General features: G+C 49.8%; 1 protein-coding gene across 5 annotated transcripts; it reads right to left on the reverse strand.

Moving 5' to 3' along the window:
• Positions 1–220: 220 nt before the first annotated feature.
• NR4A2 (nuclear receptor subfamily 4 group A member 2) lies at positions 221–7,744 on the reverse strand. Of its 5 annotated transcripts, none has more exons than XM_081261629.1 (8): positions 7,410–7,744; positions 5,571–5,692; positions 4,216–5,081; positions 3,286–3,415; positions 2,794–2,882; positions 1,613–1,815; positions 1,045–1,223; positions 221–891 (listed from the first exon to the last, which is right to left on the reverse strand). In XM_081261629.1, exons 3-8 carry the CDS (start codon positions 5,077–5,079, stop codon positions 635–637), a joined length of 1,722 nt encoding a protein of 573 aa, XP_081117755.1. In that variant the 5' UTR covers positions 5,080–5,081; positions 5,571–5,692; positions 7,410–7,744; the 3' UTR covers positions 221–634. The 5 variants fall into 5 exon arrangements, with proteins under 5 accessions (XP_081117755.1, XP_081117756.1, XP_081117753.1 ...); XM_081261630.1 differs by having other exon boundaries at positions 2,719–2,882; positions 4,216–4,903; positions 7,410–7,737; XM_081261627.1 differs by having other exon boundaries at positions 2,719–2,882; positions 7,410–7,737.
• Between the last annotated feature and the right edge of the window lie 3,001 nt (positions 7,745–10,745).

The following is a 10,745-nucleotide window of genomic DNA, read 5'->3' on the forward strand; positions in this document are numbered from 1 at the left end:
CACACTTATTTTTTAGAATTTGTAATATTTATTCATAAATAGGCACAAAATAATTTAAAAAGCCAAACTGCATTGGGTAAATTTACAAGCCTTTGCCTTCTTCAACTCATGCCACCCACGCAACATTTAGTTTTACTATATATTACAGCTTTCTTTACAGCAGAAAACTTTGAAGTCTTGTTAAAGGGCAATACTTGTGGGTCCCCATAGGATAGGTGTGTGTGTGTGTGTGTGTGTGTGTGTGTGTGTGTGTGTGTATTACATCTGTCTTAACTGCAACAACCAACCATGGCCAAACATTTCCCATCATACATGAGCAATCTTTCTTCTGAACATTAAATTGATCTTTAACTGATAATAAAAAGTTTATACCACTTTATTGTGTGTAGTCCGTGTTCTAAATCCAGGATGCCCCGGAGCCAAAATGCCCTTTCAGGTTCTGCCTGCAGGTTAGGAAATAGCAACAGTTTTTGTTTGTTTGTTTTCTTTAGGAATGGAGGGGCTGGGGGTTTTACAGAAGGGGAAACAGCTTGAGCTGAGACAGCTCAGAAGGCTATCTCTGCCCATGTGACTAGCCCCCTCTGGACAGTTTCAGTTTTCTTTCCAGTTCCTTATAAGTGCATGGGAGAAGATCTTAGAAAGGTAAAGTGTCCAGGAAAAGTTTGTCAATTATTGCTGGTGGTGGTACCAAGTCTTCCAATTTCAGGTAGAAAATGCGTTGTAGACCCTGTGTACAAAGGGTACGGAGTTCTGGGAGCTTCCCCAACAGTTTGGACAGATAGTTGGGGCGGTTCAACCCCCCATTATTGAAAGTCACGTGGTCTTTGAGACAATTTACAATTTTGTTTTGCAGTTCTTCCACTCTCTTGGGTTCTTTGAGCCCATGTCTCTCTAGAAAACACAATCAGAAACAAACAAAAGGGAAAAAAAGGCACAAAATAGTTAGTTAGCTGGCAAGACCAGAAACAATGTTCGACAAGCGAAAGTGAATCAATCCTGTTGGGCAGTTCTGGAGGGGAAATACCCTGCACCTGCAGTACTGACCTGTAACCATAGCCAGGGCAGCAATGCAGGAGAAGGCAGAAATGTCGATGTTCATATTCTGCAAGTTGGAGGAGAATTCAACAATGGAATCAATCCATTCCCCAAAGCCACGCACGCATTGCAACCTGTGCAAGACCACCCCATTGCAAAAGATGAGTTTACCCTCCACTGGGTTGGACCTGCAATTAATACCAAAGAGAGAGGGGAGAAAAAGAGAGAGAGAAAAGCTAAACAACTAATTACTTGAAGAGCAATAAATGAGGGATTTAAGAGGCACCTAATTACTGAAGAGTTAATAAAATGTAGACCAGTGGACCTTGAAAGGGTTTAATTTCATAACAATCAAGAACGCCCCCTATCCCACCTCCATTCCATCCCATTCATTCAAGGTTTCTGGGCTTTTGCTCCTTCCCTTCTCCATTTGTTTTCTATCTTTTCTTTTCTTTGCCTCTTTCATTTCCTCTTCTGTCTTTTTTCCCTTCTTCCTCTTTTCTATTCCCTTTCCTCCCTTTTTTTTACTTCCTTGATTCTTCTCCCAGCCTCCCTGGATCACCTCTTCCATTATTACCTGTATGCTAATCGAAGGACAAACAGTTCTAAGAAAGCTGATTCAAAAAGCAGGTCCTGGTCAGCTTTGGGCAGGTCAGCAAAGCCGGGGATCTTCTCCGCCCAGCCCCTGATGATCTCCATGGAGCCAGTCAGGAGATCATAGAACTGCTGTATATGCTGGGTGTCATCTCCACTCATCTGATAGTCAGGGTTCGCCTGGAACTGGAATTTCATTTTAAAAAGCACTTAATGAGGTTCTCTAAAATATATAACCCGTGAAATTGCTAACCCCATTTCTAGTAGGGGAGCCAGGTTTTTATAACAATTAAACCTCTCTCTGACCAGTAAGGAAATTAGATGTTCCGGGGCAATTAATTCAATTAGGGACGGTGCTATGAGGTCGCTGCTTTAAATATGTAAATTACCATTTCCATACAGACTAAATACAGTGCCAGCCAGCCCTGGGAAACGCTCACTCTTATCTCCACAAAACAATTGACACGTTAGTATTCATGCTAGTCCCAGAGTGGGTCTCAGCTGAGACGCCCTTTGCAAATCTTAATAATATTGCAGTCGCTTCTAGGTTTGCCCAACATACTTCCTCCAATTAAAGCTCTCACATATTTCACAGCTGGAGTAAAAGAGGAATTTGACCACTTGATCCCTGACCCTGGTGCCATTCCTTACACCCCTCTCTTTTCATTCCCTAGCCCCAAGGCAGGTTTCACATCCTTCACCCAGGCAGTGGCAGGAAGGATGAGAATTACAACATCTGTATGGAGGATTGAGAATAAAGTAGACATGGGGAGATTTTGTGCAGCCTCAGGTTTTCCCTTAGAGACACTGGTGTATACGATGGTCGATGGTCAAGGAGTACTAGGGGGGGTGGGGGTTCACAGAGATTCCACCACTCTGTCATGTCCTCTCCTCTTTGCTCGGTTGGATCCTCTGGTCTACACTTCTCAGTTACCGGACTGTCTCCTGTGGCCCCGCCCAGAGTTGTGAGGCATATCGCCTTGTTTGCCTCCTTTACCCCTTGGGTCTGAGGGTTAGTGCTGGGTGTGGGAAGGGGGTCCTGCCCGTCTGTTGGTTTGTCCACATGATAGCCCCCCTCCAACTTCTTACCCTGGAATAGTCCAGGCTGGTCATAGCCGGGTTGGAGTCGACATGGGCCCTGACGAGGGCACTGATCAGACTCACCGGGGGCGAGGGGGGAGAGGGCTCCTGTGGGCTCTTCGGTTTCGAGGGTAAACGACCTCTCCGGCCTTTTAAACTGTCCGTGCGAACCACTGCAAAAGAATAGCCCTGTTAGCGCCACTCCCCCGAGCCCAGGCCCAGCTGCCGCCTGGGCTCCTCCCTCGGGAAGGCCGCAGTCATGGGGCGCCAGGCCCGGGCGGCTCAGGGTCCCCTCTGCTTGTAAAGCCTTTACTGACGAGAAGCATAAACAATGTGGGGTTATTTTATGTCTTCCTCCAACTGGGTCGTATAGTTAAAGGCGAGAAGGACCTGGCAGCTTTCTCTAGAGGAGGCTGAGCAAGCAGGCAGCTGCAGGATCTTGGAGGCCAGACTGAAGCAGGGCGGGGGGAGGAGGACCCGAGACCCTTCCATCTAGGAAGTAGAAATAGGACTGGGGTACCGGTAGCCGGTTTTCAAGGGCGCACTTTGAAGAATGGGCAGTTTGAGGTGACCTACCTTCTTTGACCATCCCAACAGCCAGGCACTTTTGAAATCGGCAATATTGACAACGATTCCGGCGCCGCTTGTCCACTGGGCAGTTTTTATTTGCTAAACACACATATTTCGCGTTTTTTTGCACTGTGCGCTGCAAAAGGAAACAATGTAGGCCGAAAATTACTTTTTTTTTTTTTTACCTTGAAAATACAGCAACCCGGAGACAATTACTGAATGGCTGGGTTCCACACTCCCTCCCCACAAACAAGCACAAACACACAATTCCTTTTTATTTTTTTTCCTTTTTCTTTTCTATTTCTTTTCTTTTTCCTCCCCCAGGGTATTTAACAGAAGAAAATTGATAGCGTTAACATTTGAGCTAACCTTGCCGCTCCTTGCTGTGTTTTATATGCCAAGAGAAGGAGAAGGAGACGCTCAGTAAATACAAATCCGTGGGCATTCATATTATTTACATTCCTTGGAGACCTTCTCTATTTAAAATGATAAGATTATTCAATCAGGATGGCGAAATAAAGAGATCACTTAATTTGACCATAGGGAATTCTGTTCCACTTGGTTAGCTCAGACACGGTTCTCTGTCCTAACCAATTTCAATCTGAACAGGGAAGACAGCTCCTAGCACATGCAAATAACCCTCTTCCAACTCCGGCTCCAGCAACTTCGGGCGGGGGCCCGCCTGGTCGGCTGGTTGCGGGGGATGCGGCCCAGGGTCTACAAGTCTTTCTGCGTCCGTTGCTCAGATAACCCGAAGCAACTCCCTCCACCACCGCAAGCCTTGGGCAGCTGCAGGGCAGCTTAGGCTGGCCAGAGAGACTCGGGCGGTCCGGGGCGAGCTAGGGCCGGGTTGCCCGAACCAATGCGAAGGGCATAGTTCAGGGTTCCGGGCACTATGGAGAACCACCCTGCCTCCTCTGCCCCTCCCTTGCTCACCTTAAAGAAGCCTTTGCAGCCCTCACAAGTGCGCACGCCGTAGTGCTGGCAAGCCGCATTGTCGCCACACACCGCACACAGCCCCTCGTTGGAGGGGGAGCCCCGCGACGGCGGCGAGGGCACCTGTGTGTCAAGCAGCTGAGACGCGTGGCCGATCTGCAGGCCCGGGAAGCCCATAGACGCAGGCTTGCGAATGGGGTTGGGCACAGCGAAGGTCTGCCCGTCCACCACGTGGTGGCTGCCCGCGGGCTCCGGGTTCATGGGGACGTGCAGGGGCCCGTCGAAGCGCATCTGGCAGCTAGACACCGGAGTGCCTGGGGGCGACTGCTTAAAGGAGAAGAGCGAGAGGCGGGAGACAGGCGTTTTCCTCTGCTCAATCATGTGTGTAGTGGCTACGTAGTTCTGGTGGAAGTTGTGGAGAGACCCCGGGTCGTCCCACATGGGGCTGTGTTGCACCTGGAAGCCCGGGGTGGTGGGTGTCGGAGGCGAGGAGGGCTTGTAGTAAACCGACCCGGAGTGCGGCATCATCTCCTCAGACTGGGGGGGCAGGTGGCTGTGTTGCTGGTAGTTGTGCATCTGAATGTCTTCTACCTTAATGGAGGACTGCTGTCCGGACAGGGGCATTTGGTACAAGCAAGGTGGCTTGACGTCGTAGCCTGTGCTGTAGTTGTCCATAAAGGTACTGAAGCTGGGGAGAGAAGTGGTGGCAGTGATTTCAGTGTTGGTGAGGTCCATGCTAAACTTGACAAACTCTGGAGTTAAGAAATCGGAGCTGTATTCTCCCGAAGAGTGGTAACTGTAGCTCTGAGAAGCAGGGCTGGCTCCTTGAGGCGAGGACCCATACTGCGCCTGAACACAAGGCATGGCTGGAAATGAAACAGGGTGATATACACTCAGCCTGGTCAACTGAACACTTTCTCCCCGGCTCGGGTACACCTGGAGCTACACCGGCAGCCCACGGCGGTCAGAGAGCCGGTAGGTGCGCAAGAGGAGGAAGGGCGAGAGAGGTCGAATGCTGCAGAGCAACAGTGTAAAGTGTGAAAAGACTGTACAAACAAAGACCCAGAGCTAGAAAGCTATTGAGGGTCCACACTCTCAGATATTTCCAAATGCCTACTCCCCTCCCCCCCTCCACCTCCACCCCAACCAATCCCGCTCTGAAGAAACTCTTCTCTGAAGCTCTGGTTCAGCGAGCTTTCTAGAAATGACCATCTAGAAATAAAGTTGAATTGCACAATGGAAAGTTGTTCTCTGTAACCTTAAGTTACAGGGTTTGCCTGAGAAAATCGTGTCGTGCTGTTTGTTGATGGCTAGGGAACTCAGGAAAGGTGATGAAAGAAATAAAGTTCACTAACCTTCAGCCGAGTTACTGGTGTTTTCGAGGAAATTAAAGGTGGACAGTGTCGTAATTCAATGAAGGACAGTTTCCAAGGTATTTAGAAAAGCAATGGGGAGTCCAGCCTGTCGGATCTCCTTCCTAAAATACAGACACAGGAAGTTTCAGGGTGTCTTCCCAACTGAGATTTGGCTGGGCTTATGCAGACTCACCAGACAGGCCCTTTTATGTCTCATTGGAAATTAGGGTGTAGCCTTTACCAAACAGCAGTTAAAATGGATGTGAAAAGACGTGACTGGAAACAAGAGATAATGCCACCCATTGCACTGTGTAAATCCTTGCAGAGAAAGGATCCTGAAGGAGGAAAGGTATTCCATGAACTTATTTAACACTTATGATGTAATGAATTGGCCCTTTTGCTAGAGTGTGGGTGGAGGGGTCATTTCCCTTTTTGCTTATTTCAGACCTGAATAAGAAGACTAGAATTGAAGAGAAAGTACACAGTTAGAATCTACTTTTTTCTTTTCCTGATGAAATAGGCTTTTATTGGGGGGGGGGGGTATTAGAAGTCAAGAATATAAAATGAGAAAACAATTCCCTCTTACAAAATCTTAGCAAGGCCTAGACATACAAGAAGACAATTAGAGTGGAAGCATCTGTGTTTCTTAAGTGTTTTTAACAGAGCACTGAGAAACATACAAGTGAATCGGTGTTCATGTCTCCAGAAAACTTGTTTTCTACATCTTTAATGGCCAAGGGGTGGAATGAGGGGACTATGTTTTCATGAGCATCTTGGGTCAACTGCAGAGGAAGAGAATACTGCATATATAGGGTATTGCACCAGTGTAAAAGCACTTTGCAGCATATCAAGCTGAACACCTTCTCCAGAATGCTTTCCACAATCTGCCTACTTGCTGGAACAAGACATTTTTGTGTCCTAGTAATTTTCGGATGTTTTCACTTGGGAGGCATCCTAGAGCACAGAGGATCTTATAATGAACAAGAAAGCCAAACATCATGGACTCTAGCTCTCTCCCTTCCTTCATAATCTTGATGAGGGGAGGGGAGGATGGCAGGAAGAAAAAGCTAACCAGAAAAAAAAAAAATAAGAGACTTTTGACCCTCTCAACCCTTGGAGATAAGTCTATGCTAGATATTAACCCCCTAATAACTTCACAGTTTCATAACTGTACTCCACATCACCCCCCACACACACACACCACCAACATCCATCTTTCTCTCTCTCTCTCTCTCTCTCTCTCTCTCTCTCTCTCTCTCTCTCTCTCTCTCTCTCTCTCTCTCATACAAGGACCCAAGGACGTCACATGCCAAAACCAGAAATTTCAGGCAACTTAGTAACAGGACACTCTGAACACCACCCTTATTCAACAATACCCGGGAAACATCCGCACACTGGCCAGGCGGTGACACAGTTCCCAAGCAACGCATAAACTGAAGAACTTTCTCTCCCTGTCAGTTTGCAGACAGCTTCCCTCATATACACAGGACTTGGAGTCTCCGTGTCGGAAGGCCACAATCAATTCTTTCCTAAGAACAAACTTAGCGCATGTTTCCTCAGGCAAATCCACAGCTTCCCAAAGTGTGGAGGCTCCTTTCTACGTCCACCAATGAGGAGTCTAGAAATCTCTATTGGAAGCCAACTCCCCCCTAATGTCAAAGCCGGAGTTCAAAATAAAGTCCTTCACAGCTGCGCGCACCCACTCCCCATTCTCCCGCCCCACTCATGCTTCAACTCTCGGGCTCCCACTTTCAGAGAACCTGTTCCACCTACGTGGAAAGAGAAGACGTACAAAAGAAAGATAAAAGAACTCGAGCTGCACCGGCTGCACCTACTCACTTAGGAGTTCTCCGCGTCTCTCTTCATTCATTCAACTCCGCAGAAGTGCAGTTCCCTCTGGGAGCCCCGGTGCCCGGGTCGGGGGGTGGTGGGCGAGCAGGGCGAAGGGAGCCGAGACACCGCAATCCGGGAGGCAGCAGAGGTAGGCGGCCGGCTGGGCAGACTAGCAGGACCGCGGAGCCTTGCGCGAGCCGCCGGGCGGACTGGCCCTGGCCGCCAATGTGCCTTTGTTTATGTGGCTCGCGCTGCCGCTGCCAACATGCACCTAAAGTCTCCGCGCGTCAGCGCGCGTCAGCGGCCCGCTACCCAATCGCGGAGCCGCCGCACTCCCCGGACTCCTGGCCCGCGCTGGCTTTGGTATATTTCCGACCTGACGTCACGAGCAGGGCTGATTTTAAGGTGGGAACCGTTCTGCGTTCACCTTGGTAGCCGGCTTGGGTGGGATTTTTTTTTTTTCCGAAAGAGGTGTGACCTCTTCACCCAGCTCTGTGAAGCCCGCAGCGCCGCTACACTTAACCTTCCCCCAAGCCTCCGAAACCCCGTGGCTTCTTGGCCACTCACACATGGGGAGGGTATAACAAAAGCACGGGCGGAAGGGAACGCTGGCGTGGGGCAGGTAGCCTGCACCTGAAACAGCACGGGATGGGGTGTGCCTTGCAGGGTCCTAACCTCACTCACCCACCAGCGTCACACAGACCCCATAGCGGAAGTGCATACAGATCTGTCCCATGACACAAGACACTCAGGGCTCAGGCAGGGTGGGATTTCCCTAGCCCAGTGCATTCCCCTTTTCTCCCTTCTTCTATTCTTGTCCTCCTTTGGCATATTTCCTTCTCAGATTCATCTCTCTCTCTCTCTCTCTCTCTCTCTCTCTCTCTCTCTCTCTCTCTCTGTCTCTCTCTCTCTCTCTCTCTCTCTCTCTCTCTCACACACACACACACACACACACACACACACACACGAGAAAAGGGAGTAAGGATAGGGCCTATTTTTCTTTCTTTCTTTTTTCTTTGCGGTGCCTATGTTGGAGGGAGAACGTGGTTCCTGAAGGAGTGAGGAAAGGGATGGGGTAGATAGATGGTGACCTAGCCCTTCAGGGACTCCAAAAGTCAGAGTGAAGTGTTTTTCTTTTGCAGACAATGCAGCCAAACAGTAAGCAACAGGTGCGCCTTGTGCAAAGAGGATACCACCTTCTGCCAAACTACAATACTTTCGACACTCCCCAGTGCCCACCAACTCGTATTCCATCCACGAGTTTTAGAGAAACAAATCGACCTTCTTTTGAAACACAAGGGCTATCACAGCCGTGATCTGAGTAAAGAGGAAAAGGCTAGACAAGGGAAGCAGAGAGGTTGGGGCGGAGGGGGGGGGGAATCAGTGTGTACGCAAAACGTAAGGTGTATGCCTACAACCCTCCTCTGAGAGGAGAGCTGGCGGAAGGTGGAAGCTCGACCTGAGCCCCGCGGTATCTCCGTCACCCTCGACCCTGCTTTGTAAAATAATTCGCCCTCCACGCCGCCAAAGGCGCAAGGAGGTTTTAGCAAAGGAATCGCCGCTTCTTCAGGGGGCGATAGTCGTCCGGCTGAAACTGGGAGGCCCTCCTTGGGATACTCTGGTGGGTTGGAAGAGGCTGGGACCAAGGGAGAGTTCGGAGGTGCCCCCTTTCTGTGCCCCAGACCAAGTACCAGCCGCCTCCCCACTTTTGGCGTGGCTCGCTTCCAGACTACCAGGGTTCCTTTGCAACTCGTCCCCCGCCTCCCCACCCCACCTCCCGTAGCCCCCAAATCGGTGAGCTCAACATGAGCCGAAAGAATCATGGAACTATCCGAGTTCCGGGGTTGCTCATCCCTAATCTGCACCTCCACCATTGCCGGCTCCTCGCCGACCCCTTCTACCCTGTGAATGGAGAGGCGTTGCCATCAGGTGCTCTGTGGCTGCCCAGGAAAGCTGAGGGCTCTTCTGCATTGCAGCTCAGGGAAACCTACGTGACCACCTTAAGTTTCCCCCAGATGTTGCGGCTGCTGCTACGGCTGTCGCGGCCGCTGAAGCTCAGCGGTGCCCTAGTGGGCGCGAACAACAACAAAAAAGCCAGGAAGTGTGTGTGTGTGTGTGTGTGTGTGTGTGTGTGTGTGTGTACGCGCGCGAGCGCGCGAGCGCGCGTGTGTGTAGTGGGGGGGATGTTGTGGTGGTGGGCAAGGGTGTGTGAGAAGAGGGACGAGAGGGGGAAGGGGGAAGAAAAGCTTATTAGTATGAGCTCGGTAGCGTCAGCGCCCCGTGGGCAGAAGCTATTCCACGCGAACGAAAGGGAAAAAGTGAGAGTTTGGAGAGCAGGGGAGAAGGAAGGGGGTGGGGTGGCGGTGACGCAGGGGCGCAGGCATTGACGCACCCGCGAGGCTCTGCCCAAAATAGCAGCAACTCCAGCTCAGAGGCGCCCTCCCGGGTTCCCTTCCCTTCCCTTCCCTTCCGCGAGGGAGCAGGGCGCGGCCAGGGGGAGCTTTCCTTGATCCCTGCGGTAGGCCAGGTTCCCAACAGCTATTTTCAGGCAGTCGGAAACTCGAGCGCAGCCATGCTGGGGTGGCAGTTATTATTTTTTAATATAGTCTTCAGGAAAGCGGGGGACAGGAGAACTTTAAGGTTGTAATCACAACCCTCCATACACAAATATTCACGTCTAGGTAGATTCGTTCCCTCTGCACGATCCTCCCTCCTCCTTGCCATTAAAAACGTACAACTTAGGCTGGGTGAGCCTGGGGACAATTTGAAAATTTCCCTTCCAGAGAGCAGAAAAGTGTACTGGAGTTATTTAAAGTGAGATCAACTGAAGCCAAGCATAGCAATAAGATAAACTATAACACAGCCTCTGCTCCAGTCTTAATGCAACCAAGATACAAAGGCAGTCCTCACAGTAGCTTATTGCAATAAGTGTTAGTGGCGAATGGAGTAAATATTAGTTAAGTGTAATAAAGTGAGAGAAAGGGAAAACCTTTCCGCTCCGCATATTTAAGAGTTTTCTCTCTCCTCTTCAAATTCTTATTCAAGTTCTTGGGAAGTTACTATTTCTTAGGAAAACACACCGGATGTGAAAATAATAAACTTGCTTTAATTAATTCTTGGATGAGTTATTTCTTGAGTTGGGGTTTTGGACTGGGCTTGGATATGCTTGGGGTGGAAAGGATCCAAGTCACACAAAAGAAAGTTTATAGAAGGGCGCTGCTCAAAACCCCAGACTATTTTCCCCAGGAGATTCTGATGGGACCAAGTCTCAGGAGCACCACTAATGTGTGTAATTGACTGATTCTGTCAGTAGGGGGCCTGACTTCACAATGTTCTAGAGAA

This window comes from Spermophilus citellus, assembly GCF_964194105.1.
Source record: "Spermophilus citellus genome assembly, chromosome: 11".
Classification (NCBI taxonomy): domain Eukaryota; kingdom Metazoa; phylum Chordata; class Mammalia; order Rodentia; family Sciuridae; genus Spermophilus; species Spermophilus citellus.